The sequence below is a fragment of the Pan troglodytes genome, chromosome 20 (genome assembly GCF_028858775.2).
Source record: "Pan troglodytes isolate AG18354 chromosome 20, NHGRI_mPanTro3-v2.0_pri, whole genome shotgun sequence".
Lineage (NCBI taxonomy): Eukaryota > Metazoa > Chordata > Mammalia > Primates > Hominidae > Pan > Pan troglodytes.
In genome coordinates, this window is record NC_072418.2 from 20,802,055 (window position 1) to 20,830,038 (window position 27,984).

Consider the following 27,984-nt stretch of genomic DNA (forward strand, 5'->3'; position numbering starts at 1 on the left):
CCCAGGTTGGAGTACAGTGGCGCAATCACGGCACATTGCAGCCTCGACCTCCTGGGCGCCCTGGGCTATGTTAATAAAATAAATAAGCGGCGGGGCGCGGTGGCTCACGCCTGTAATCCCAGCACTCTGGAAGGCCAAGGCGGGCGATCTCCTGAGGTCGGGAGTTCCAAACCAGCCTGACCAACATGGAGAAACCCCGTCTCTACTAAAAATACAAAATTAGCCGGGCGTGGTGGCGCATGCCTGTAATCCCAGCTACTCGGGAGGCTGAGGCAGGAGAATCGCTTGAACTCGGGAGGTGGAGGTTGCGGCGAGCCGAGATAGCGCCATTGCACTCCAGCCTGGGCAACAAGAGCGAAACTCCGTCTCAAAAAATAATAATAAAATAAGCAATCGTCGCGTCCTTTCTATCCTGGTCTTAGCTTGCGCTCTGCCATAAAACTCCCTCTAGCCGAACCCGGCCCAGCCCTAGAGCAATCCGTTACTTCCGGGGCGCTCAGCCGGCTAGCAAACACTCTTGGCTACAGCCCCATCTCCGAGTGCGTTCGGCTATTTCCGGAAACCGTCGGCATCTGGGCTCAAGTCCGCTAAGTTCTAGTGCCCGTAGGGGTCGAGATCGTCGGCTGTTTCCGGACGCTCTGGGTTGCCATGGAAACTCCTTCAACCCTGGCTTTCTCCGACTTCTGCTTTTTGCGGCAGGCCCTTTCCCCACTCTACTGCCCCCTGTTTGCTGAGCTTGAGAACGCCTCATTTGTCCCCTGGAACCATCTATGCTTCAGTAATTTCCATAAGCTGGCGGTCGCCTCTGGGTCTAAACTCCCAAGGCCTCCATTGGGCACTGAGCACATTTGGTTATTTCCAGAAACGCTCCGCGGTCTTGGGGATCAGCCTCAGTTGTGCCAGTCCGGCCGTAGAGAGTGTTCGGCCATTTCCGGAAGCGCTCGGGCGTCTCTAAGCCCAGCCGAGCCCAGTCTCGGATCCCTCGCCGACCCGATTGCACTCGGCTACCTCTGGAAACGCTCGGCTGTCTCGGGGGCACCCTCTAGTCCACCAGTCCCGCGGGATTACGTTCGGCTACTTCCGGAAACACTCGGGTGCCCCCTTCCCTCAGGCTCCGCCTCGGCCTCGGTTCACCCGCCCGGCCCGAATACGCTCGGGCATTTCCGCCGGGGGCGGGCCAGGCCGCTCGGAACTGTGGCGGCGGCGGAGGCGGGGATCCCGCGGCTGCGGCGACGGTGGCCGCGGTGGAGCCACGGGGCGGGCTTGGCTTGGTGTGACGGCGGCTGCGGCGGCGGTGGCGGCCGCGACCAGGTGAGTCCTGACTGGCCCTCGTGGCGGGGGCGGCTGGGAGTGTGCTTAAATGCGGGGCGCCCGGGGGCAGTGCCGGGCCCCGGTGGAAGCTAGAACGCAAGCGCCAGGCTGCGTCGGGCCCCGCGGGAACTGGGGGGGCCGCAGGCAAGGGGGGGCCTCGGGCTCGGCTCCGCAGCGGTGCAGCCTCCTTGGGACGGTCGGGGCAGAATGGGGAGACTCCCCGCGTCCAAGATACCGGACTGGAGCCGCGGCCCCAAATGAAGGGAGGCCCTGCCTGGAATGGGGCTTCGAATAGTACCGAGGGGTGCCCAGGCATTGTGCGGGGCAGAATGGGGTGCGGGAGGGCCGGGGGTCGAACCCACTTCCGGTCCCCTAGCCGGGTGGCCGGGTCCACGCAGACCCAAGTGCGCGTCTGTGTGAGCGCTCAGGCCCTGCCTTCACCCGCGGAGCCCCCAGCCCTGCCTGCCCCGCCCCTCCCGCCTCCCGGATTCGGGGAGCGCTGCTCCCGGGGCGCGCACACCGGGGCGTGGGGGCGGGCTGGCAGGCAGATCCAGGCGGTTTCCTGGGCATCCCCTCTCGGGGCCTCAGTTTCCCCACCTGTAGAATGAGGGTAACAGAGGCCTGGGAATGGGTAAATTGGGCACCCGAGAATGTGGCGCCCCTCCGCCCTGCTCGGACACCTCTTGGGGTTCCCCGTGACTGAAGGATGCTCAGAGCCTCCACCTGACACTCGGGCCTCTTGGTGGATAGCACCTATCCTTATAGCCACCCTGAATCCTTGACAAGCAACTTAACCCACTGCCAAGGCTTTGCATGTGCCGTTCCGTCTGCCTATCGCGCCTTCCTATCCGCTGTGATGATCCATTCTCTAGAACAGCACGTCCATCCCCCGACCCTAGCCCTGTCCATCACAGGGCGTCTGAACCCGCAGGGCTAGGCTGGGAATGTGTGCCTATCTCCGCCTCCCCAGGCTGGGACTCCTGGGGAATGATCAATGCCCTGCTGCCGGCAGCCTCCCCTCCTCCTCAGCTGCAGTACCCCCACCTTCTCCTGGCTCCCTGTCCCTCCCTGGGGCTAAGGTTCCTTCTAAGCACCTCCCCATCTGCATTTTGTGCCTACTCTGGGCCCCAGGCTGGAGCTACCTGCCAGCCCACTCACTCCTCCTCTGCAGAGACTGGAGGTCCATTTGCTTGGACTCACCTCGAGGCCTTTGCTTGTGTAGGGGCCTCTTCCTGGACTTTGTTCCCTACCTCTTAGTTCAGCTGGCCTGACACCTCTATGGAGCTCCCAAAGCACCCGGAGTGGCCTCCATTGCGTCCTCCCTGCCCTAGGTATCTGGCCACCTGGCTGCTGCCCCCTCATGTCCAACTGGACCAAGTTGGCAGATTTAGGTGTAAGTCCTGGCTTCCTCCTGGCCTACTGCACGGCCCTAGATACCTCCCTGCTCTGAGCCTCAGTTTCCCCATCTGTAACAGGGGTCATGAAAAGCCTGTTTACTGGCCGGGCGCGGTGGCTCACACCTGTAATCCCAACACTTTGGAAGGCAGAGGCGGGAGGACTGCTTCAGCCCAGGAGTTTGGGACCAACCTGGGCAACATAGCAAGACCCCACCTCTATTGGAAAAAAAAAAAAAAAAAGGCTGGGCAAGGTGGCTCATGCCTGTAATCCCAGCACTTTGGGAGGCCAAGGCGAGCAGATCACTTGAGGTCAGGAGTTCAAGACCAGCCTGGCCAACATGGTGAAACCTCGTCTCTACTAAAAATACAAAAATTAGCTGGGTGTGGTGGCCTGCTACTCGGGAGGCTGAGGCAGGAGAATCGCTTGAATCTGGGAGACAGGTTGCAGTGAGCTGAGATCACACCACTGCACTCCAGCCTGGGTGACAGAGCAAGACTCTATCTCAAAAAAAAAAAAAAAAAAAAAAAAACTGATTTACTGAGCATGTAGTATACCTGGGGCAGGTTCTTGGGAACTCTACTCCCAGCAGCTCCAAGGGAAGGCTGTCAGTATACCCATTTTACAGATGGAGAAGCTGAGGCCCTGAGAGGGACTGGCCCCAAGGTCACCCAGTGATTCAGGGAATTCCAAATCAGGATTTGGGCCCATCTCCGTGTTGGGGGTGAGAGGAGTTGGCCTGGCTAACGCTGCCCTATCCCTGTCTCCCTAGGTCGGCGTCCTCGGCTGGCCGAGCATGGTGGCAGCCTGCACCCTTGGCTCCCTTGTCTGGTGCAGCCAGCAGAGCCGCCAGCCTTGGGCGCCCATGGCCCTCCGTGTGAGGGCGTGAGCGGCCTGCCCCAGCCTCACCTGCTGATGGAGGACTCAATGGTCCAGTGACCTGACACCACACCACCAACTCCCTCCCACCAGTTGACGAATGGTGGACCCAGTGACGAGTGGCCCTTGTAAGGGTCATGGAATAATTTGAAGCGAGGCATGAGCGGCCCCCGTGGTCGCCTGTGACTGCTGGAGATAGAGGTCCCAGCACCCCAAGCCAACCCAGCGGACCCTCCCAGCCCTGCTTCAACCAATGGGGCCAGTGGGGCTCCAAGCAGCCACCTAACCATTCAGACCCCACCCCACCCACGCGGCCATGGCGGGCCCTGAGGGCTTCCAGTACCGCGCTCTGTACCCGTTCCGCCGGGAGCGGCCGGAGGACCTGGAGCTGCTGCCCGGCGACGTGCTGGTAGTGAGCCGGGCGGCCTTGCAGGCGCTGGGCGTGGCCGAGGGTGGCGAGCGCTGCCCACAGAGCGTGGGCTGGATGCCCGGCCTCAACGAGCGCACACGGCAGCGAGGTGACTTCCCTGGCACCTATGTGGAGTTCCTGGGGCCCGTGGCCCTGGCCCGGCCCGGCCCTCGCCCACGGGGCCCCCGCCCACTGCCCGCCAGGCCCCGTGATGGGGCCCCTGAGCCAGGTGAGCAGCAAGCAGGGGCCCTGGAAAGGGGGGTGGTCCCCTCAGACCCTTGGTCTCCTGTCCAGTGAGGCAATGGGATCTCCAAGGAAGGAGGAAAAAGGACATTTGGTCATTTGACAAGTGTCTTCAGTGCTAGGCTCAGCAGTGGACACAAGGCCTGTTCCTGCCCTCATGAGCTTCTGGTTCAAGAAGGGATGAGAGTGGGTTCAGGAGGTGACACATGCCATGAGGAAGGGGGCTTGCATGGGAAGATGCGAGGGTGGAAGCTCAAGGCAGTGGGGGCAGCGAGGGCAGAGGCTGTGGAGTAGAACTCTAATGGCGGGAACGGCCAGCAGGAGGACCAGAGGGAGGAAGGGGAGGGCAATGTGCGCTGGCCTGGAGGACTTAGTGGGATTGATTTTGAGGACAATGGAGAGTGTTCAGTAGGATTCAGAGGCTCAGCCTAGCTTCATCCTGCCTTTTGCAGACAGGGTCCCTTGAAGAACCCCTTTGGAGACCCTGATTTCCAAAATGAAGCCACAAGGAGGGTGGGATGTGGGCTGCTCAGCTGAGGCCACACAGCACAGTGGGGTATGAGGACCCCACATCCCTCTTCAAAGACCCTTGGCCATCACCACTTGCCAGGGGTGTGCCAGGTGTGGAGAATCGGGGGCACCGAGCCCACTCAGTGACTGCTGTTTGATGGGCAGGGAGTGTGGGCTCTGGCCGGGGAAACTGAGGCCCAGGTTGCAAGGAGGAGGCTAAGAGGTGCTGCATGCTCGGCATGGTCTGCTCCGACCCTCCCAGCAGCCCAGCAAAAGGCCCTGTGTGCAGACCGGGAGGCCTGAGTGCAAGGCCGTCAAATGCCGTACTTGGAACCAGTTGGTCACCCAGGGAGGCCAAAGCCCCGGGAGGTGCCAGGCCTGCTTTGTGCCAGGGTGACATTGCCCAAAGGCAAACCAGAGTCCCCCAGCGCAGGGCGGAATAGGGGGTGCTGAGGTGGTGCGACGCTGGCCCCAGCCTCCCGGCATCTGGTATCTCCAGGGCCCAGGCCTGTGTCCTGCCTCGGCCTGAAGGAGCAGGAGGCGGCCCCGTCCGGGCTCCCAGCCAGAATCTGCCTCTCCCCCTGGTAACAGCCACCTCCCTCCTCTGCCTGGCCTCTGTCCAGCCACCATACACGGCCCCACGTGGGGCGGCTGCCCAGCCCCACCCTCTGAATCTTCCAGGGTTATGTGACCTCGGCCAGAACCCGCCCCCTCGAGGCCTCAGTTTCCTCATCTGGAAACAACAGGGTTGGTCCCTGGGGATGCTGGGACCCAACCCCTCGGAAATGTGCTGAAGTCACCTGAGCCCCACCTGGCTGTGCACCCACGGGGGAGGTTGCAGCCCCTCTGACCCACAATTCCTCACCTGCGAAGTCGGGGTGATGCAGTTCTGATGGGAACCCCCTCCCCATTCTGCAGACTGATCCCAGGCCACTCTCGGGGTTGAGTTTCCCAACCCACCGGCCAGAGTGTCACCCACCTCCACCTCCTCCTTGTCTTTTTCCTTTTTTTTTTTTTTTTTGGCGTTTTCGTTGCAGCTGGGCCTTTCTCCAGCTTGAGGCGCCACCTGGCCCATCACTCAGGGAGGCCCCGCAGGCCCCGGCTTGCCCCTGCTGTGTGCCAGGGCGTCCCCGCCGAGGGCCAGAGCAGCGTCCAATGGTGGCAGACAGCGAGCTGCTGAGGCGGGGATGCTGCACACAAAAGGCCCTGTAGTGCTGGGAAGCCAGGGCTGGGAGGGGGCTGGGCCCAGGATGCCGCCGGCACCCGCTAGGAGGGGTTTGAGCTTTTCCAAAAGGGGAGCAATAATTTTCTTTCTTTTCTAAATTTTAATTTGGGGAAGAAATAATTTTTTAGAAGCAAAATGATTAAGAAAACGGGTCATGGTCCTTGGAAGGAAGCTGTTCTGACCCAGGCCGGGATATTTTTCTTTTCTTTCCTTTCAACCACTTTTTTGTTTGCATCAAGAAGGGAGAAGCAGGCCGGGCAGAGTGGCTCATGCCTGTAATCCCAGCACTTTGGGAGGCCAAGGCGGGTGGATCACTTGAGGTCAGGAGTTCAAGACCAGCCTGGCCAACAGGGTAAAACCCCATCTCTACTAAAATAATACAAAAATTAGCCAGGCATGGTGGCACCCACCTATAATTCCAGCTACTTAGGAGGCTAAGTCACGAGAATCGCTTGAACTTGGGAGATGGAGGTTGCAGTGATCCAAGATCATGCCACTGCACACCAGCCTGGGTGACAGAGCAAGACTCCATCTCAAAAACAACAACAACAACAACAAAAAAAACGAGGCCAAGGCAAGTGGATCGTTAGGGGCCAGGAGTTTGAGGCTGCAGTGAGCTAGGATTGCGCCACTGCACTCCAACCTGGGTGACAAAGCAAGAACCTGTCTCAAAAAAAATGAGAGGCAATGTCATTGGCCCATTTTTCATTTGAAGGAACTGAGGCCCAGAGAGGGCAGGTCCTGTGGCCAAGATTGCACAGCAGGTTGTGGCAGAGCCCAAACCTGCTATATGACTTTCAGTGGCTGCCGCAAAAATTACCACCAACTAGGTGGCTTCAAACAATGGAAATGTTATTTATTAATTAATGTATCTTTTTGTTTTGTTTTGTTTTGTTTTGAGATGGAGTTTCGCTCTTGTCGCCCAGGCTGGAGTGCAATGGCGCAATCTCGGCTCCTGCAACCTCTGCCTCCCGGGTTCAAGCGATTCTCCTGCCTCAGCCTCCCGAGTAGCTGGGATTACAGGCACGTGCCACCACGCCTGGCTAATTTTTGTATTTCTAGTAGAGACAGGGTTTTACCATGTTGGTCAGGCTGGTCTCAAACTCCTGACCACAAGTGATATGCTCACCTCGGCCTCCCAAAGTGCTGGGATTACAGGAGTGAGCCACTGCGCCTGGCCTCCTTTTTTTTTTTTTTTTTTTTTAAATTATTTAAGAGATGGGGGTCTCACTCTGTTGCCCAGGCTGGTCTTGAACTCCTGGACTCAAAGGATCCTCCCGCCTTGGCCTCCCAAAGTGTTGAGATTACAGACGTGAGCCTTTGCACCCCACCACAACAGAAACTTATTCTGTCATGTTTCTGGAGGCTGGAAGTCCAAAATCAGGGTCGTGCCCCCTCTGAAGTTTCCTTCCTTGCAGCTTCTGGTGCCTCCAGGCATTCATTCCTCTCGTGCATGGGTTGATTATTCCAGTCTCTGCCTTGGCTTTCTCTTCTTTTTTTTGAGACAGAGTCTCACTCTGTCACCCAGACTGGAGTGCTATGGCATGATCTCAGCTCACTGCAACCTCCGCCTCCTGGGTTCAAGCAATTCCTGCCTCAGCCTCCTGAGTAGTTGGGATTACAGGTGCGCACCACCACACCTGGCTCATTTTTTTTTTTGTATTTTTAGTAGAGATGGGGTTTCACCATGTTGGCCAGGCTGGTCTTGAACTCTTAACCTCAAGTGACCTGCTGGTCTCAGCCTCCCAAAGTACTAGGATTACAGGCGTGAGCCACCGCACCCGGCCTGTTGATTTATTTTTGAAACGGAGTCTTGCTCTGTCGCCCAGGCTGGAGTGCAGTGGTGCAATCTTGGCTCACTGCAACCTCCGCCTCCCGGGTTCAAGCGATTCTCCTGCCTCAACCTCCCGAGTAGCTGGGATTACAGGCACCCACCACCACGCCCAGCTAATTTTTCTGATTTTAGTAGAGACAGGTTCACCATGTTGGTCAGGCTGGTTCGAATTCCTGGCCTCAGGTGATCCACCCACCTCGGTCTCCCAAAGTGCTGGGATTCCAGGCTTGAGCCGCCATCCTGGCCGGCTTTCTCTTGTTACAAGGACATCAGCCAGTGGGTTTAGTGTCCACCCTAATGCCAGGCTGGTCTCATGTACAGATTCTTGCTTTCCTTACACCTGCAAAGACCTATTTCCAAATAAGGTCACAGGTACCAGGGATGAGGACTTGGACATATCTTTTTGGGGACTTTATTCAGCGCACTCCACCTAGTCTGTGAAGTTGTGTGAACTCCTCGTATTCTAACCCAGAAAATTGTGTCCCATCAATTCTGCCCTTTCCCAGCCCCTCCACCCAAGGTCTTGCAGCCTCCTGCGGATGGGAGTCAAGGTGCCAAGCACTTGCCTGAGCTGGGCCCTGCTTCAAACTGCCCCAGCTGAGGTTCAGCCAGCAAAGAGAGGGGCTGGGCTCCTTCCAGGAACCCCACCAACATGCAACCCCCCTGTTTCCCCCACCAGGCCTCACACTCCCCGACTTGCCCGAGCAGTTCTCCCCACCTGATGTGGCTCCCCCTCTTCTGGTGAAGCTTGTGGAGGCCATTGAAAGGACAGGTAAGTTCCAGCCTGGCTGCAGCCCCTGGATTCTGCTTGCTTACCTCTAGTGACAGGCGACTCATCCCCTCACAGGGCCTCCAAGCTCATGCTGCACGGAAACAGGCTGAGCCTGGATGCCCTGGGCCTCTATGTTGAATAGGGCACAGAGTGCCTCCTAAGGGAAGATGGGAAGGTGAACATGACCAGGCCACTGCATGTGCTGTGCCCTCTCCCAGTTCTCCCTCCCCACCCCTCCCATGCCCTTATCTCTGGGCAGCAAAGGGAGACTGCAGGGGGGTTGAGCGGCCAGTCCAGGCCTCACGGGGTCGGGGCAGCATTTGAGAGCTGACTCGCCTGTCCCCTTCACCCCCAGGGCTGGACAGCGAATCTCACTACCGCCCGGAGCTGCCCGCACCGCGTACAGGTGAAGGGGAGCCTCATTGGGGTTGGGAGGAGGCTGGGGGCCCCAGTACACATGAGTTGGACGTGTGCTCCCCTGCACCCGCAGACTGGTCCCTGAGCGACGTGGATCAGTGGGACACGGCAGCCCTGGCTGACGGCATTAAGAGCTTCCTGCTGGCACTGCCCGCGCCGCTCGTGACCCCCGAGGCCTCGGCCGAGGCGCGCCGGGCCCTGCGGGGTGAGCCTGGCGGGTAGCCCGGGGGAAGGAGGGGGCTGTAGCGGGTGGGAGGGCCCAGGCCTGGCTCACCCTGCCCTGGCCATCTGTCCGCAGAGGCCGCGGGGCCCGTGGGGCCGGCGCTGGAGCCACCGACGCTGCCGCTGCACCGCGCGCTCACGCTGCGCTTCCTGCTCCAGCACCTGGGCCGCGTGGCCCGCCGCGCCCCGGCCCTGGGTCCCGCGGTCCGGGCCCTGGGCGCCACCTTTGGGCCGCTGCTGCTGCGCGCGCCGCCGCCGCCGTCCTCGCCGCCGCCAGGGGGCGCTCCCGACGGGTGAGGGGCGGGGCGGAGCCGGAGCGAGCAGGGGTGGAGTTTGGGGTGGGGCGGGCGGGGCATGGCCACAGTGAGCGGCGTCTAGACCCTAAGAAGGGAGGGGATGGGGTCCAGAGTGAGAAGCTGCGTTCTTGTGATGACGGAGAGGGGACCTGGGCTCCTGAGTCGTGGGACAGAAGGTGAAGGGGCCTAGTCCCGAAGCATGTGGGTGGTGCCTGCACCTTCCCTTCTGCTCGTCGCAGCTCCGGTACTGGTCTCTCGCTCGCCTTTGTGTGAGAATCTATGGAGCACTTACTGCATACAGCTATGAGGGAGCTGGCCTCGCACATGTGCCTGTATCATCTCCTCCTCCGCCCTGCACATACTGTCTCGTATATACCCCCAGGCGTGCAAGCGCACGCACAATCCTGTGCACATGCGTGGGCGGACAGGCCCTACCCAGCCCTCACCACACTCCCCTTCCCCCTAAGGAGTGAGCCCAGCCCTGACTTCCCGGCGCTGCTGGTGGAGAAGCTGCTTCAGGAACACTTGGAAGAGCAGGAGGTTGCGCCCCCAGGTGAGTCCCCTGTATTGCTGTCATTTCTTCCCGTTGGGGGCCGTAAATACTGATTCCTGAGTGCTGCCGGCATCAGCAGGCTGGTTGCAGTGGGAGGCAGCCACAGTATACAGTCGGTGCTCAGGATGCATTTGTTTTCCTGTCCCCCAGCGCTGCCGCCTAAACCCCCCAAGGCAAAGCCGGCCCCCACAGTCCTGGCCAATGGAGGGAGCCCACCCTCCCTGCAGGATGCTGAGTGGTACTGGGGGGACATTTCAAGGTAGGTTGCTGGCAGGGGGCCAGGGACCAAGGAGGTGTCACAGGGTGAGCGGGGTCTCCAGGTGGCTCGGCAGTCCCAATGTTGGATGTTCCCACAGGGAGGAGGTGAACGAGAAACTCCGGGACACTCCCGATGGCACCTTCCTAGTCCGAGATGCTTCTAGCAAGATCCAGGGCGAGTACACGCTGACCCTCAGGTGGGGGCCTGTCCCTGCAAGGATAACCGGGGGTCACAGGTCATGGAGACCGGGAGTTCAGAGGGGATAGAACATGTGCGGTTTCAAGAATGGGGGGCCAGGCACGGTGGCTTACACCTGTAATCCCAGCACTTTGGGAGGCTGAGGCTGGCAGATCACCTGAGGTCAGGAGTTTAAAACCAGCCTGGCCAACATGGTGAAACCCCGTCTCTACTAAAAAATAAAAAAAAAATTAGCCAGGCATGGTGATGGATGCCTGTAATCCCAGCTACTCGGGAGGCTGAGGCAGGAGAATTGCTTGAACCCGGGAGGTGGAGGTTGCAGTGAGCCGAAATCGCACCACTGCACTGCAGCCTGGACAACAGAGCAGCAAGACTCTGTCTCAAAAAAAAAGGGGACAGGGATTGAGGGTCAGGTGCGGGGTCCCACTGGGTGCCGACACCCCTCTCCTCCCCCAGGAAAGGCGGGAACAATAAGCTGATCAAGGTCTTCCACCGAGATGGGCACTATGGCTTCTCAGAGCCACTCACCTTCTGCTCCGTTGTGGACCTCATCAATCACTACCGCCACGAGTCTCTGGCCCAGTACAACGCCAAGCTGGACACACGGCTCCTCTACCCTGTGTCCAAATACCAGCAGGTCCGTGCTGGCCTGGGAGCCCGGGAGGGTAGCACCTGGCTGGCCCCAGGCCTCAGTTTCCTAGGTAGACCCGACCAGGCTATGCATCTCCCCTCATTCCGCCACGTATCTCCAGGACCAGATTGTCAAGGAGGACAGCGTGGAGGCAGTGGGCGCCCAGCTTAAGGTCTATCACCAGCAGTACCAGGACAAGAGCCGCGAGTATGACCAGCTTTATGAAGAGTACACACGGACCTCCCAGGTACTCCAGGCCCCATACATGAGGGAAACCGAGACATAGAGGGGCAGTGGCAAGGCTGGGAGCAGGATGACCAACCCCAGAGGACTTGAGGATGAATATCCAGTTGCAGGTCACAGAGCAGGCACTTAGCACCAAGGGCTGTTCTAAAAACATAGAAATAAGGCCAGGCACAGTGGCTCCCGTCTGTGTACTTGGGAGGCAGAGACAGGAGGATCACTTGAGCCCAACAGTTCAAGATCCTTCTAGGCAACATAGGGAGACCCATCTACAAAAAAATTTAAAAATTAACTGGGTGTCATGGTGCATGCTTCTACTCCCAGCTACTCAGGAGGCTGAGGTGGGAGGATCCCTTGAGCCTGGGAGTTTGAGGCTGCATTGAATTGTGATCATGCTGCTGCACTCCAGCCTGGGTGACAGGGCACGACCTTGTCTCTAAAAACAAATAAAAACAGAAATAAGCGTACGAGGCTGGGTGGGGTGGCTCACGCCTGTAATCCCAGCACTTTGGGAGGCCGAGATGGGTGGATCACCTGAGGTCAGGAGTTCGAGACCAACTTGGCCAACATGTTGAAACCCTGTCTCTACTAAAAATACAAAAATTAGCTGGGCATGGTGGCGGACGCCTGTAATCCCAGCTACTCAGGAGGCTGAGGGAGGAGAATCGCTTGAGCCTGGGAGGCAGAGATTGCAATGAGCCAAGATCGTGCTACTACACTCCAGCCTGGGTGACAAGAGTAAAACTCCATCTAAAAAAATAATAATAATTAAAATAAAAAAATAAGTGTACAAGCTTTTACAAAACCAAAAAAGGACAGATGAGAAGGGCCCAACCAGCCTCACAGGAGTGGCTGAGCCAGGACCTGGGGAGTGTCCAGGATGAGCCTATCTCCAGCTGGCCCTCAGTTTTCCCATCTGCAGAATGGAACCAGGGACCTTGATTACTTATGTCCCCTTCAACCAAGATGTTATTCAAAATGAAATCATGCCAGGTGCAGGGCGCGCACCTCTAATCCCAGCTACTCGGAAGGCTGAGGCGGGAGGATCGCTTGAGCCCAGGAGTTCAAGACTAGCCTGGGTAACATAGCAAGACTTTGTCTCTTAAAAAAATAAAATAAAAATTAAGTGAAAGGTTTTGTCACTCAAGGACTGTGCTAATAAGCTTCTTTTGCAAGTTAAGAGGGAATAGATTCAGGTGGAACAGCTGGGAATTCCTCAGTCGTCCCTAGTACCCTAAGGGTTTTCTGTCCTCTTTTTTTTTTTTTGAGACAGTGTCTTGCTCTGTCATCCAGGCTAGAGTGCTGTGGCATGATCTCAGCTCACTGCAACCTCCGCCTCCCTGGTTCAAGTGATTCTCCTGCCTCAGCCTCCCAAGTAACTGGGACTACAGGCACGTGCCACCATGCCTGGCTAATTTTTGTATTTTTAGTAGAGATGGGGTTTTGCTGTGTTGGCCAGGCTGGTCTCGAACTCCTGGCCTCAAGTGATCTGGCTGCCTCGGCCTCCCGAAGTTTAAAAAAAAAAAGAAAAAAAAAATTTAATAAAATTAAAAGGTGGGCCGGGCACAGTGACTCATGCCAGTAATCCCAGCACTTTGGGAGGCCGAGGCAGGCAGATCATCTGAGGTCAGGAGTTTGAGACCAGCCTGGCCAACATGGTGAAACCCCATCTCTACCAAAAAGATTAAAAAATTAGCCGAGCCAGGCACAGTGGCTCAAGCCTGTAATCCCAGCACTTTGGGAGGCTGAGGCAGGTGGATCACGAGGTAAGGAGTTCAAGACCAGTCTGGCCAACATGGTGAATCCCTGTCTCTACTAAAAATACAAAAAATTAGGCGTCATGGCATGCACCTGTAATCGCAGCTACTCAAGAGACTGAGGCAGGAGAATAGCTTGAACCTGAGAGGTGGAGGTTGCAGTGAGCCGAGATCACACCATTGCACTCCATCCTGGGACAGACTGAGACTCCGTCTCAAAAAAAAAAAAAAAAAAAAAATTAGCCGGGCATGGTGGCTCACACCTGTAATACCAGCTACTTCGAAGGCTGAGGCAGGAGAATCACTTGAACCCAAGAGGCAGAGGTTGCAGTGAGCCAAGATCACGCCACTGCTCCAGCCTGGGCGACAAGAGCAAGACTCCATCTCAAACAAAAAAAATTTTGAGGTGCTGTCTCACCATGTTGCCCAGGCTGGCCTCAGACTCCTCAGGGTTCAAGAGATCCTCCCACTTTAGCCTCCCTACTAGCTGGGATTACAGGCAATCGCCACCACCCCTGGCCTCTGTCCCCTTTTTACTGATGTGTTAGCTGAGGCTCTAAATGGACAAGACAGTTGTCCAGGATCAGTTAGGAGCACTGTAACCTCAGAATTGACTTTGGCCCTGAGCCTCAGTTTCTCTGTTAATAGTTGTTACTTTGTTAGGGGTTGTTGGAAGGGTCCATGGGACAATGTAAGGAAAGTCGTAGTGCAGCATCTCCCCCAAGAAGCCCTGTGAGCTGTAGCAACTAGATCTCTCATTCATTCTTAGCAGTGTTAACAGGTCCAGGTGTTTGTGGATACCTGTAGGAGGATGTAAAGAAGAAGAGGGTTTGGGGGGTGGGGTTTTGAAGGCTGAATAGGAGTTCATTTGGTGCAGCAGGCGTTAGAAGAATGACACTCCGATAGAGGGACCAGCTTGAGCAGTCTCCATATCAGAGTTGAGATGTGCCTTTACCCCTCACGAGGGCCTTTTGGGGAGTCCCAGGAGGTGCTGAGCTGCGCCCCCTCCTCCAGGAGCTGCAGATGAAGCGTACTGCAATTGAGGCCTTCAATGAGACTATCAAGATCTTTGAAGAGCAGGGCCAGACTCAAGAGAAATGCAGCAAGGAATACCTGGAGCGCTTCCGGCGTGAGGGCAACGAGAAAGAGATGCAAAGGTGAGTCTGGCGCCTCTGCCCTGCCCCACCCCACCCTGATCTGGTGCAGTACAAGCCAGGGAGGGAAGGAAGCAGAAGGAGGCCAGCCACTTGGAGGCAAAGAGTAGTCTGTTGAAATGGACTTTGGGCCTGGTGCGATGGCTCAGGCCTGTAATCCCAGCACTTTAGGAGGCCGAGGCGGGTGGATCTCCTGAGGCCAGGAGTTTGAAACCAGCCTGGCCAACATGGTGAAACCCTGTCTCTATTAAAAATACAAAAATTAGCTAGGTGTGATGGTGCGCACCTGTAGTCCCAGCTACTTGGGAGGCTGAGGCAGGAGAATCGCTTGAACCTGGAGTTGGAGGTTGCAGTGAGCCGAGATTGCACCACTGCACTCCAGCTTGGGTGACAGAGAAAGACTGTCTCAAAAAAAAAAAAAAAAAGGAAATGGGCTTTGAAGGATGAATAGGAGTTTGCTAGAAAGAGAAATCAGAGGAAACAGCATATGCACAGGCTCAGAGGCTGGAAGCACATAGTCTGGTGCAAAGTAGGTCCTTGAGAAAACCCTGGAGGCCGGGTGCAGTGGCTCATTCCTGCAACCCCAACACTGTGGGAGGCCGAGGCAGGAGGATTGCTTGATCCCAGGAGTTTGAGACCAGCCTGGGCAACATGGCAAAATCTACCTCTACAAAAAATATTAAAATGTTAGCCAGACATGGTGGTGCACACCTGTGGTCCCAGCTACTCGGGAGGCTGAGGTAGGAGGGTCACCTGAGCCCAGGAGTTTGAGGGTGCAGTGAGCCGAGATAAAACCCTGAGGTCTCTGCGCCACCCCACCCCTCCCACAGGATCCTGCTGAACTCCGAGCGGCTCAAGTCCCGCATTGCCGAGATCCATGAGAGCCGCACGAAGCTGGAGCAGCAGCTGCGGGCCCAGGCCTCGGACAACAGAGAGATCGACAAGCGCATGAACAGCCTCAAGCCGGACCTCATGCAGCTGCGCAAGATCCGAGACCAGTACCTCGTGTAAGTGGCGGCTCCGTGCTTCCCTGCGGCTCCCTGGCGACTGCTGCGGCACATGGAGATCTCTCTAGGAGTCTCAGTCTCTCTCTCTCCACCAAGTGGCCCTTCCTGGGCCCCAAGACCCCTTAAACTCGGTTCCTCCCGGGCCCCTTGAAAGTTTTCCCATAGGTCAGCCTCAGCTTAGTCAGAGGTGTGTGCAATGGGAGTGTCACTCCTATCCCATTCCATTTTGTGGAAAGTTGGAAGCCTTCCACAAAAATTCCTGCTGGGCTGGGCACAATGGCTCACACCTGTAATCCCAGCACTTTGGGAGGCTGAGGCGGGCAGATGGATCACTTGAGGCCAGGAGTTCAAGACCAGCCTGGCCAACATGGTGAAACCCCGTCTCTACTAAAAATAAAAAATACAAAACCCGGCCAGGCATGGTGGTGGGCGCCTGTAATCCCAGTTACTCAAGAGGCTGAGGCAGGAGAATCGCTTGAACTGGGAGGTGGAGTTTGCAGTGAGCAGAGATTATGCCAATGCAGTTCAGCCTGGGCAACAAGAGCAACACTCTGCCTCAAAAAAGAAAAGAAAAAAAAATCGCCCGCTGTGCAACCTACCATGCTGGGTGGCTGCGGCAGCCCTGTCCTGGGTTCAAATCAGTTCAAACCCTGCCCCCACCCACCAACCTCCTGAAGACCTCAGCCAGAGCCTCCACCTCCCTCTTGGGCCTCAGGGAGGGCACTGTCGTGTGCCAGGTGCTGTGCTAAGCACCGTGCTCGTTATGAGTTCATTTGGTCCTTTTCAAGCCCTTTGTAAAGTTTGCCCTTTACAGCTGGGGAGACTGAGGCACAGAACCGACAGCTGCCCTGTGCAAAGGCCAGCAGTGCTGGAGTGAGCCTCTGGTGATGATGAGGGGCCTGGGCTGGCATCTTCTTGGGGGGCTCCATAGGCGTTAACAGAAACAAAAAAATGAGGGGTGTGGGTCAGGGTTCCCCAGCAGAGCTGGGCGAGCCACCCTGGGTTCAGGCTGCCCTGAGCCAGGTCAGCTCTGCCCTCTTGTGGCAACCGGAGATATTGTACCCAGAACCCTCTCTCCTCAGCCAGACCCTGCCTCCCACCGGACAGGCCCACTGTGGGCTCAGCACCCACACAACTGCACAAGCCCACCTTTCCTGTTCCTTCTCAGGTGGCTCACCCAGAAAGGCGCCCGGCAGAAGAAAATCAACGAGTGGCTGGGGATTAAAAATGAGACTGAGGAGTGAGTGACCGCCTGGAGGGAGGCAGGGAGGGCTTCCCAGAGGAGGGGGCCATTTGGGGTGGGTTTCGAAGAATGAGTAGGAGTTCACCAGGGAGGAAAAGTTGTCCAGGCAGCTGGGGAGCCTCGGAGGCTGGCAGGTGAGTGACCAGGGCCCTCCCCGCCGTCCCCCGCCACCCCCCCCCCCCCACCCCAGCCAGTACGCACTCATGGAGGACGAGGACGATCTCCCGCACCACGAGGAACGCACTTGGTACGTGGGCAAGATCAACCGCACGCAGGCAGAGGAGATGTTGAGCGGCAAGCGGGATGGCACCTTCCTCATCCGCGAGAGCAGCCAGCGGGGCTGCTACGCCTGCTCCGTGGTGTGAGTGGACCGCAGCGGTGGGGATTCCCGCGTCCCTCCCAGAGCTCTCATTGAATGCCTGCCGCGTGCCAGGCCTTGGGACGGAGTCCCTGGTGGGGTCATCCGGGACAGGGGAGCATGCGGCCCTGGAACGGGGAAAGCTTGCCGGGGAGGCCAGCCTTCCGACCCCCCCTCTCGTCTGCCCCCACAGAGTGGACGGCGACACCAAGCACTGCGTCATCTACCGCACGGCCACCGGCTTCGGCTTCGCGGAGCCCTACAACCTGTACGGGTCGCTGAAGGAGCTGGTGCTGCACTACCAGCACGCCTCGCTGGTGCAGCACAACGACGCGCTCACCGTCACCCTGGCGCACCCAGTGCGCGCCCCGGGCCCCGGCCCGCCGCCTGCCGCCCGCTGAGCACCGAGGACCCGCCCCAAGCAGAGCCGCCCCTGGGCCCGTCTGCGCCGGAGGCTGCGGCGGCGGGAGCCACGGACCAGACCAGCCACATCCAGGGGTCCTCATTTCTCCGGCTCTGGCTCTTGTTTGGGGTTCTCTCACCCTCTTTCTCTTTCCTTCCCTCCGCCATTCTCCAGATCTCCCTCTGTCTCCTTTTCTCTTTCTTGGCCCCTGTCTCTCTCCATGTTGGGGGTCCTGCCTCCCCCACCCCATATCTACGTGTCCCCCGGGCATTGTCCTCTCCATGGCTCTGGTCACCCTGACCCTCTGCCCTGCCCACCGCAGGTCCCCCGGGGTCCCGGAAGCCCCTTCTGGCTGCACCTGCCATGTTTACAGAGGGCCCCTGGGCTGCGCAGCCCCAGCCTGGGCACCCTGATTTTTAAGCCATAGACCTGGGGTCAGGGCAGGAAGGAACTTCACTCTGCTGCTTCCGAGAACCTCGGCCGTGACATTCGGGGCCGGGCGGGACCCGCCCCACAGACTCCAACTTCCCCTCCAAACCCCGAAGTGAAACCCGCCACCGGGTTACCCCCACAAGGGGGCCGCTGCGAGAAGTTCACCCACCCCCGAAAAAATAATTAAACTCGCAGGCCAGGCACGGTGGCTCATGCCTGTAATCCCAGCACTTTGGGAGGCCAAGACGGGCGGATCTTTTGAGGTCGGGAGTTGGAGGCCAGCCTGGCCAAAATGGCGAAACCCCGCATCTACTAAAATACAAAAATTAGCCGGGCGTGGTGGCGGCCGCCTGTAATCCCAGCTACTTGGGAGGCTGAGGCGTGAGAATCTCTTGAACCCAGGAGATGGAGGTTGCAGTGAGCAGAGATCGTGCCACTGCACTCCAGCCTGGGTAACAGAGGGAGACTCCTCCGTCTCAAAAAAATAAATAAACTTGTGAGCTGGCCCCAACCCCTCCTAGGAATCACAGCTCCCCGTACTGGTGCCGCCGCAGTGGCCAAGTTGCGACACTGCCCACGGCCCCTCCCTCTGATGCAGATTCAGGGCTTCTCTTCGATCATGTTGGGTTTTGATTCTGTTTTTCCTTGACTGCAAAACCCTCTTTCCTCTCCTTTTTTGGGACAAGAGCCCTGGTTTTCTACGCTGCCCTTGGCCACCACACTGCCTGCCCCACGAGCTGGGAGGCAGGTTTTGTACGGTACGTTGTTATTGATATGATATAAAACATCAAACGTCGTGGGTGATTCTGTTGTCAGTGACTGGGCTTCAGTACCACCTCTGCGTGTCGGGGACCCTGGTGTCTACGGGGGTCACAGCAGGTCGGACCCGTGGGTTTAACTCCAAGCCCCTCTGAGACCCGACAACCCCTCCCTCCCCCAGTTTAGCTGCTCAAGCCCGGAGAGGTTGAGGCAGTGCCCAAGGTCATACAGGAGAGAGATTCGAATCCTGAGCTCCTGACTGCTCAGGGGACCCCAGACCCCATCCAGCCCCTCAAGTGCTTCCAAGCTGCTTCCCCCGCCCACCACCCCCAAATTTGAACCCTATCGCAACCATCAGCTGTGTCCTTGGGAAAGGTGTATCCCCTCCCTGATCCACAGCTTCCTCATTCATTGCCAAGTGGCGTCAAAAGTCAAAACCCTCCCATGCCACAGGGAGGAGTCTCCCGTGTCTTTGATGTTCTCAAGTCGTCGGCACCTCCAGCCAGCATTGGAGGCTCTTCTCTGACCTCTCCTCACCCACTCCCATGCACAGCCCGCCGGGTCCCAGGAGATGCTGAGCAGAAGCCCTGTGGGGTTTTTTGTGTTTCTTTTTAAAGAGTCAAGGTCTCACTCTGTCACCCAGGCTGGAGTGCAGTTGTGCGAACACAGCTCGCGACTCACAGCCTCAAGCTCCTGGTTCCCAGCCTCAAGCAGTCCTCTCATCTCAGCCTTTAGAGTCACTGGATTACGGGTGTGTGTCACCATGTCCAGCTAATTATTTTTAAATTTTTTTAGAAACAAGATCTTGCCGAGTGCAGTGGCTCACACCTGTAATTCCAGCACTTGGGGAAGCCGAGGCAGGCAGATCACTTGAGTTCAGGAGTTTGAGACCAGCCTGGCCAACATGGTAAAACCTGGTCTCCACTAAAAATACAAAAAAAAATTAGCCAGACATGGTGGCGCATGCCTGTAATCCCAGCTACTTGGGAGGCTGAGATAGGAAGATCAGATGAACCTGGGAGGTCAACGCTGCACCGAGCCAAGATCGTGCCACTGTACTCCAGCCTGGGTGACAGAGTGAGACTCTGTCTCAAGAAAAAAAAAAAAAAAAAGGGTCTTGCCCTTTTCCAGGTGGGTCTCAAACTCCTGGCCTCTAGTGATCCTCCCACCTCAGCCTCCCTGAGTCGCGTAAGCCTCCACGCGTGGCCTCATGGCGTCTTTGACCTGGACTCCTGTTTACCACCCTCCCCATCACACCCAGAATCCACACCCCCACTGCGACGTCATTGTCCCTTCAGCCCTCCCCAACCCTGGGGCCTCGCTGTCCTTGTCTGTTCTGTACAGCCACCTCTCAAGGCCCAACAAGGCTGAACCTGGGGCAAGTGCAGAAAGAAACCTCCACTCTGACCCAGTCTACTGCTGGGACCTTGGGACAGGACCTGCCTCCCTTAGCCTCAGAGCCCCCTAGCCTTGCCAGGCACTGTCCCTGCCATGTGTCCTGTCTGGAGATAACCCATAAATAACTCCAGCCTAGATTGTGCCTCTCACTGCATAGGTGCTCACAGGAGAAAGGTTGCCATCTTTATGGCCCCAGCTATGCTGAGCTGGGGGTGGAAGAGAATATCCCGTGTGGTCTCTAAAACACTCAACCACTGGCTGTGTGTCCTTGGCAAAATAGCCTTCCCTCTCTGATCAGCCATTTCTTTGTTACCAACTGGAGTCAGTAGCACCTACCCCCAGCCCCAACTGGATGCTTCTGAGGGTTCAATGATAAAATGGGTTGTGGGCCCACTCTATGCCTGGCACCAAGCCAGAGAGCAATACATTGTAGGGTTACATTTATGATTTCTTCCAATAGGGCTGGTGCCTGGTAACTACTGGAAAAATTGTAGCAATTATATTTATGGTTATTTCTTCAATCCCACCCGGCATAGGGTAAGCACGAAAGTTGGGGTGGTGAGTCTTGGGGAGCCTTTGCCAAGGGTTTGGTCGTCTGAGGGATGGGCTCGGGGACCGTCCAGCCACTGGGACTTCAGAGAAGTCCCAAACCAGCTCCCAAACCAGCTGCTGTGTGTGTGGCTGGGGTCTTCCCCACAACTAGAGGGGGGCACAGCTGGGGACTCAGGTATATCTTCCAGCTGGGTGTGGGACATTTTCTTCCCTAGGATCCGATGTGTCTTGCCCTGAATGTAAGGCCCGGCAGGGTCGGAATGTCTCAGTTATTCCCCCAACACTCCAGCCTCCATCTGGGCCTTTTTTCCAGGCTATTCTCTCTGCCTTCACTGTTGGGGCCACTGTCCTGTGTAGGCACCAAGGCCTGACCATGCCATCCAGAAGCCCCAGCCTGGGACATCTCTCCCCCACCTGCCTCTGAGCCCTCCATGGTGACTCTTGTTCCCCAAACCTTATCCTTCTCCCCATTACACAGAAGGGAAAGCTGAGGCTCTGTCACTCAAATCCAAAGCCAGGTGGACTCCAAGCCACCCCACCCCTATCCCAGACAGCACAGGCTGCCTCTCTCCCCCATGGGCGTCCCTTGAAGGCCAGTTTGCCCCCCACCCCCCACAAGCCTTGAACGATGAAAAGAAGGAAGGCCAGTTCTCTTCACCCCAAGCCAGAAGTGGGGCTGGGCGGGTACCCTAGAGAAATGACACGCCACTCCCTGCGCCAGCTTCTGCTTTCCGGCGTGGCTGTGGTCAAGCCTGAGTCAGTCCCACGGGATCACGGTGAGGGGTCTGGAGCGTCGGGGTCAGGAGTTTGAGGGGGGAAGGGTTGAGGGGCAGGATGTGGGGGTTGGGTGTGAGGGAGGTCACGGGCGAGACTGGAGGGAGGGGACCTGGCCACACAGGCCTTGCCCACTCGGGGGGCTGAATATTTCAGTTACTCCCCCAACACCCCGGCCTCCATCCCATCCCCAGCCTCCATCCGACGTCACCCCTGTTAGGTCACAGGCCCACTCTGAGAGTGGGTCTCGGGCCTCAAGTCCCCTAGCCGCCCCTAGAAGGTCTAGAGGTGCGTGGAGACACCACCGTTCCTCTCAGCCTCTCTGTGTCTGTCTCAAAAGGCCCTACCTCACCTCCCCTAAAGGTAGTCTTGCGCCAGGGCTCACGTGCCTGGGCAGGGCTGATTGCCAAGGGGCCCAATGGCCTCGTGACTGGGGACCCAGCACCTGGCAGGGGTGGGGGTGGGACACTCAGAGGAAGGAGTGGAGGAGGGAGAGACGCTGGCCCAGGACCCGAGGGGCGTGGGCATCGGGAGGCGGGCCCGGGTTAGGGGCGGGACCGCCGCCTGGTTAAAGGCGCTTATTTCCCAGGCAGCCGCTGCAGCCGCCACACCTTTGCCCCTGCTGCGATGACCCTGTCGCCACTTCTGCTGTTCCTGCCACCGCTGCTGCTGCTGCTGGACGTCCCCACGGCGGCGGTGCAGGCGTCCCCTCTGCAAGCGTTAGACTTCTTTGGGAATGGGCCACCAGTTAACTACAAGGTAGGGACGGCGACAGGACGGGCAGGCTGGAGGGAACAGGCGTCCTGTCGGGGCACGCGGCTCCTTCTTTCTCCCCAGACTTCACAGAGGAAGACCAGGGCCCCGAGGGGACGCTGTCCCTGCCGGGTTCCTGGAAAAACCCTGTTCAGTTCCCGGCGCTGCGGCCACACTCCCTCCGTGCCGTTTCGCTTTCGCATCCCGCATCTGAGAGGCGCAGCTGCCTCCACCCGCCTAGTCCCGCCCAAGGGTTCAATGAGCGCCTACTGTGTACTTTTGGGGCAGGAGCTGGGGTCTCCTTTTGTGGCCCAGGGCACAAGTTCAGCAGCTGGCCAAGGGCCGCCGGCATGCATTCTTGCTGCTACCCTTGATGCATTCATTCCAGCCAGGGCAGGGCTCGCGTGTCTTTGGGACCTATTAGGCAGATGCCCTAGAGGCTGAGCGACTTGCTCACCGCTCCAGCGACATGGGCCACCCGCCACCCCTCAGCTGAAGCCGGAAGTCAGCACCTATTAGGTGCCGCCTCTATTCAGTCGGACTTGGAAAGGGTTCACGTGGATCCCTTGCTCAGCTCAGAGGCAAGGTCTCCAGGTGAAGTGACAAGAAATGAGCATGGGCCAAGGCCGGAGGCGGTGGCTCATGCCTGTAATCCCAACACTTTGGAAGGCTGAGGCAGGCAGATCACGAGGTCAGGAGTTCGAGACCATTCTGGCCCACATGGAGAAACCCTGTCTCTACTAAAAATACAAAAATTAGCTGGGTGTGGTGGCATGTGCCTATAATCCCAGCTACTCAGGAGGCTGAGGCAGGACAATTGCTTGAACCAGGGAGTCGGGTGTTGCAGTGAGCCGAGATCGTGCCACAGCACACCAGCCTAGCGACAGTGAGACTCCATCTCAAAAAAAAAAAAAAAGTCTCAAAGTCAAGATTCCACCTGGCAAGTTCTGGAAGGCGTGCAAGATGAATTGCCTATCACAGCCCCCTTTCTACAAGACTACCAAGTGGGGTTCAGAGAAGTGGGGAACTGCCCAGGGCTACACCTGCCTCCCACGCCTTCCTAATCCACAGACAGGCAATCTATACCTGCGGGGGCCCCTGAAGAAGTCCAATGCACCGCTTGTCAATGTGACCCTCTACTATGAAGCACTGTGCGGTGGCTGCCGAGCCTTCCTGATCCGGGAGCTCTTCCCAACATGGCTGTTGGTCATGGAGATCCTCAATGTCACGCTGGTGCCCTACGGAAACGCACAGGTGTGTGGGCGCTGGGGAAACTGAGGCACGTGGGCAGGGGAGCAGGGGACCCAGCCTACCAGCAGGCTCTCACCCTGCTGCCTTGCAGGAACAAAATGTCAGCGGCAGGTGGGAGTTCAAGTGCCAGCATGGAGAAGAGGAGTGCAAATTCAACAAGGTGGAGGTGAGCGGCCCCAGGGCCCCACACCGGGGTGGGGGAAAACTGCCCCATGTACAGAAGGCAAATACGAGGATGCCAGCTCTGTCTTCTGCCTCGTGTGCTCCCATTTAATCACATCTTTATTCCCTATCTCCTGGGTGGGTACTGATGATTATTACGAGGGGTGTCAGGGTACCCTGGGCCTTCTTCATGCCCTCTCCTGCCCCCTCTCCAAACCCCAGGCCTGCGTGTTGGATGAACTTGACATGGAGCTAGCCTTCCTGACCATTGTCTGCATGGAAGAGTTTGAGGACATGGAGAGAAGTCTGCCACTAGTGAGTGACGCCCCTCACTCCACCCAAGGAGGGGGACAAGGGTGGTAACCTTCCCTGCATCCAGGCAGACCCAAATTCAAGTCCTAGCCCTGACCACTGCTGTCTGTGCAGCCCAGGAAAACAACTACCCTTCTTTATTTTATTTATTTTTTTATTTTTTCTTGAGACAGAGTCTCGCTCTGTCGCCCAGGCTGGAATGCAGTGGCGCAATCCCAGCTCACTGCACCCTCCACCTCCAGGGTTCAAGTGATTCTCCAGCCTCAGCCTCCTGAGTAGCTGGGATTACAGTTGTGTGCCACCATGCCCAGCTAATTTTTGTGTTTTTAGTAGAGACAGGGTTTCACCATGTTGGTCAGGCTTGTCTTGAACTCCTGACCTTGTGATCCGCCTGCCTTGGCCTCCCAAAGTGCTGGGATTACAGGGGTGAGCCACCGCACCCAGCCCTTTTTTTTTTTTTTTTTTTTTTTTTGAGACAGCGTGTTGCTCTGTCGCCCAGGCTAGAGTGCAGTGGTGCAATCTTGGCTGACTGCAACCACTGTCTCCTCAGTTTAAGTGATCCTCCTGCCTCAGCTTCCCCAGTAGCTGGGACTACAGGCGTGCACCACCATGCCCGGCTAATTTTTGTATTTTTAGTAGAGACAGTGTTCACCATGTTGGCCAGGCTGGTCTCAAACTCCTGACCTCAAGTTATCCGCCTGTCCCAGCCTCCCAAAGGATTACAGGTGTAAGCCACCATGCCCGGCCCCAGCCTCCCCTCTTGAAGCCTCCATCTCTGAATCAGGGGAATGAATGCAGGCCTCTTAGGAGCATGAGTGATCACAGAGGACTTACTGGAGGAGGCATTTCTGAGCTGGGCATGGAAGGATGAGCAGGAATGTGCAGAGACACAGATGATGGGATGTGGAGATGATAGGACAGACCCCACCTACTTCCCTGGGGGATTGTGAAGAATGACTCCCAGAGAAGTGACTCATTGGCTCCAATCATTTATTCATTCATCAAACATCCGGGTCACCCAAGAGGCCTCACCTAGTGACACCCTAGTCCTGCAGGGTTAGATCAGGGCTGAGAGAGTGGCAAGGAGAGGGCACTGAGGGGACACTATGGAAGGAGGAGGAAGGGTGTTCCTGGCAGAGGGATCAGCCTGTGTGGAGGTCCTGAGTAAAGTGAGATACTATGGGGGTCAGAGGCAGTGGGTCTGGTCTTAGGGATGAAACCAAGGGAGCTAGGAGGCAGGAGCAGCCCAAGCCCTGCCTTAGGGGCCTCCACTCAAGCATGTATTGAGCACCTGCTGTTTGTGGGCATTGTCGCATCACTGTGAAGCCAACTGTACCCTCTTCTCAGTGACGAAACAGGCTTGGCTCAGGGCTGGTGGGCGGGACCGTTGAGATAACGGTGAGGAAGCTGAGGCAACCCCCTGCTCCCCACCCACCCAGTGCCTGCAGCTCTACGCCCCAGGGCTGTCGCCAGACACTATCATGGAGTGTGCAATGGGGGACCGCGGCATGCAGCTCATGCACGCCAACGCCCAGCGGACAGATGCTCTCCAGCCACCGCACGAGTATGTGCCCTGGGTCACCGTCAATGGGGTAAGAATCTTTTTAGCCCTCAGCTTGACACTCATAGTCCCATGGAGTCAGGGATGGACAAGACAGAGGGACCAGAGATAAAGGAACCCAGGCGGAGGTTGCAGTGAGCTGAGATCACGCCACTGCACTCCAGCCTGGGCAACAAGAGCAAAACTTGATAGCTTTGCATAGGGAAAAAGGGCTTTGATGCTGGGGTTTTGAAAGGTGAGTAGGAGTCCATCAGGAAAAAAAAGTATGTATTAATTCGAAGTATTAAACATCCCTAGCCACCCCCATTGGGAAAGATGTGCCACTGATTTGCGAGGTGGGAGGCGGGGGCCAGACTTGGGAATATGTGCAGCCCTTTCTGGGCTGGAACCAGGGTGCATGGGTTGGGGTAGCTGCTGGGAATATGCGACCCCTGTCTTGCTTTGTGCAGAAACCCTTGGAAGATCAGACCCAGCTCCTTACCCTTGTCTGCCAGTTGTACCAGGTAAGCTGGGAGGGGAGCAGTGGGATTCAGGTGGTGGGGGTAGGGTCTCCTTCCAGGACCCCAACTCGTGGCCTTCACCTCCAGGGCAAGAAGCCGGATGTCTGCCCTCCCTCAACCAGCTCCCTCAGGAGTGTTTGCTTCAAGTGATGGCCGGTGAGCTGCGGAGAGCTCATGGAAGGCGAGTGGGAACCCGGCTGCCTGCCTTTTTTTCTGATCCAGACCCTCGGCACCTGCTGCTTACCAACTGGAAAATTTTATGCATCCCATGAAGCCCAGATACACAAAATTCCACCCCATGATCAAGAATCCTGCTCCACTAAGAACGGTGCTAAAGTAAAACTAGTTTAATAAGCCCTTCTGTATGGTGTAATTCATTTGATAAGTCAGCCATTCCCCCTTCCCCAGGCCTGGCAAAACCCGCTCTCTACTAAAAATACAAAAATTAGCCGGGCGTGGTGGCGGGCGCCTGTAATCCCAGCTACTTGGGAGGCTGAGGGAGGAGAATTGCTTGAACCCGGCAGGCAGAGGTTGCAGTGAGCCGAAATCGTGCCACTGTGCTCCAGCCTGGGCGACAAGAGCAAAATTCCATCTCAAAATTTTAAAAAAGTGACTGGTTGTGGCCGGGTGAGGTGGCTCACGTCTATAATTCCTGCACTTTGGGAGGTCAAGGTAGGAGGATTGCTTGAGGACAGGAGTTTGACACCAGCTTTGGCATGAGAGCAAGACCCTGTCTTTACAAAACATGAAAATAAGAAGAATTAGCAGGGCATGGCAGCAAGCAACTGTGGTACTCAGGAGGCTGAGGCAGGAGGATCACTTGAGCACAGGAAGTCAAGGCTGCAGTGAGCCATAATTACACCACTGCACTGCAGCCTGGGCCAGAGAGCAAGACTCTGCCTCTTTTTTTTTTTTTTTTTTTTTTTTGAGACGGAGTTTCGCTGTTGTTGCCCAGGCTGAAGGGAAACGCGTGATCTCAGTTCACCACAACCTCTGCCTCTTCAGTTCAAGCGATTCTCCTGCCTCAGCCTCCTGAGTAGCTGGGATTACAGACACATGCCACCACGCCCAGCTAATTTTGTGTTTTTAGTAGAGACAGGGTTCTTCCATGTTGGTCAGGCTAGTCTCGAACTCCTGACCTCATGATCCATCTGTCTCGGCCTCCCAAAGTGCTGGGATTACAGGCAAAAGCCACCACACCCGGCCAAGACTCTGACTTTTAAAAGAAAAAGAAGGGAAAGAACATGTTCAGTGTTGTATTTTTTCCTACTGATGGACTGGTCAAATCATAGATGTATATATTCTTCCTTCGAGGAAGTGAGGCTTAATTCCACTCCCTACAAATATCTTTGTTTCTCTTTATTTTGAGATGGAGTCTAGCTGTGTTGCCCAGGCTGGTCTCAAACTCCTGGCCTCAAGCGATCCTTCTTGAGGATCCTGAAGTACTGCGATTATAGACGTGAGCCAGTGTGCCGGGCCCTACAACCACCTTGATAGTGAACTAGATTGAGTAACTTGATTCCAAAGAGTAGAACAGGAAAAGTGAAAAAGAATACCCCGGCTGTGCGCGGTGGCTCAAACCTGTAATCCCAACACTTTGGGAGGCCCAGGCAGGTAGATCACCTAAGGTCAGAAGTTCGAGACCAGCCTGGCGAACATGGCAAAATCCTGTCTCTACTAAAAAATACAAAAGTTGGTCAGGCGTGGTGGCTCACGCCTGTAATCTCAGCACTTTAGGAGGCCGAGGCGGGTGGATCACAAGGTCAGGAGATCAAGACCATCCTGGCTAACACGGTGAAACCCCGTCTCTACTAAAAATACAAAAAACTAGCTGGGCGTGGTGGCAGGCACCTGTAGTCCCAGCTACTCGGGAGGCTGAGGCAGGAAAATGGCGTGAACCTGGGAGAGGGAGCTTGCAGTGAGCCAAGATCGTGCCACTGCACTCCAGCCTGGGCGACAGAGCAAGATTCCGTCTCAAAAAAAAATTAAAAAAATACAAAAGTTAGCCAGGCGTGGTGGTGCACACCTGTAATCCCAGCTACTCCAGAGGCTGAGATGGGAGAATGGCTTGAACCCGGGAGGCAGGGGTTGCAGTGAGCCGAGATCACGCCACTGCTCTCCAGCCTGGGCAACAGAGAGAGACCCCATCTCAAAATAAATAAATAAATAAATACAAATCATCAAGTAGCAAAGGTGGCATGTTTTGAGGTG

The 27,984-nt window shown here is 56.9% G+C and overlaps 2 protein-coding genes across 3 annotated transcripts; both read left to right on the top strand.

The window, feature by feature from the left end:
• The first annotated feature begins 1,179 nt into the window (after window positions 1–1,179).
• Window positions 1,180–18,547, top strand: PIK3R2 (phosphoinositide-3-kinase regulatory subunit 2). 2 transcript variants are annotated; one of them, XM_512509.7, is made up of 16 exons: window positions 1,180–1,311; window positions 3,479–4,223; window positions 8,486–8,578; window positions 8,934–8,984; window positions 9,069–9,200; window positions 9,294–9,510; window positions 9,981–10,066; window positions 10,217–10,325; window positions 10,423–10,521; window positions 10,980–11,160; window positions 11,276–11,401; window positions 14,169–14,311; window positions 15,139–15,315; window positions 16,484–16,555; window positions 16,749–16,919; window positions 17,110–18,547. In XM_512509.7, exons 2-16 carry the CDS (start codon window positions 3,902–3,904, stop codon window positions 17,315–17,317), a joined length of 2,187 nt encoding a protein of 728 aa, XP_512509.2. In that variant the 5' UTR covers window positions 1,180–1,311; window positions 3,479–3,901; the 3' UTR covers window positions 17,318–18,547. The 2 variants fall into 2 exon arrangements, with proteins under 2 accessions (XP_512509.2, XP_063656684.1); XM_063800614.1 differs by lacking the exon at window positions 9,294–9,510.
• A 3,049-nt stretch (window positions 18,548–21,596) lies between these two features.
• IFI30 (IFI30 lysosomal thiol reductase) lies at window positions 21,597–26,129 on the top strand. The gene is made up of 7 exons (XM_001162304.7): window positions 21,597–21,993; window positions 23,059–23,241; window positions 23,330–23,404; window positions 23,623–23,715; window positions 25,152–25,304; window positions 25,723–25,776; window positions 25,861–26,129. The coding sequence occupies exons 1-7, from the start codon at window positions 21,862–21,864 to the stop codon at window positions 25,921–25,923; spliced, it is 753 nt and encodes a 250-aa protein (XP_001162304.2). The 5' UTR covers window positions 21,597–21,861; the 3' UTR covers window positions 25,924–26,129.
• The last annotated feature ends 1,855 nt before the right edge of the window (window positions 26,130–27,984 follow it).

What these genes read in the sequence shown, in the direction of transcription:
- IFI30 (XM_001162304.7), top strand. Translation starts at nt 21,862, where the DNA reads ATGACCCTGTCGCCACTTCTGCTGTTCCTGCCACCGCTGCTGCTGCTG. An exon ending in GGCCACCAGTTAACTACAAG is followed by an intron (nt 21,994 to 23,058) that starts GTAGGGACGGCG and finishes CCTAATCCACAG; the next exon opens with ACAGGCAATCTATACCTGCG. An exon ending in TTGTCTGCCAGTTGTACCAG is followed by an intron (nt 25,777 to 25,860) that starts GTAAGCTGGGAG and finishes CTTCACCTCCAG; the next exon opens with GGCAAGAAGCCGGATGTCTG.
- PIK3R2 (XM_512509.7), top strand. Translation starts at nt 3,902, where the DNA reads ATGGCGGGCCCTGAGGGCTTCCAGTACCGCGCTCTGTACCCGTTCCGC. An exon ending in GGCGCGCCGGGCCCTGCGGG is followed by an intron (nt 9,201 to 9,293) that starts GTGAGCCTGGCG and finishes ATCTGTCCGCAG; the next exon opens with AGGCCGCGGGGCCCGTGGGG. An exon ending in GCAGGAGGTTGCGCCCCCAG is followed by an intron (nt 10,067 to 10,216) that starts GTGAGTCCCCTG and finishes CCTGTCCCCCAG; the next exon opens with CGCTGCCGCCTAAACCCCCC.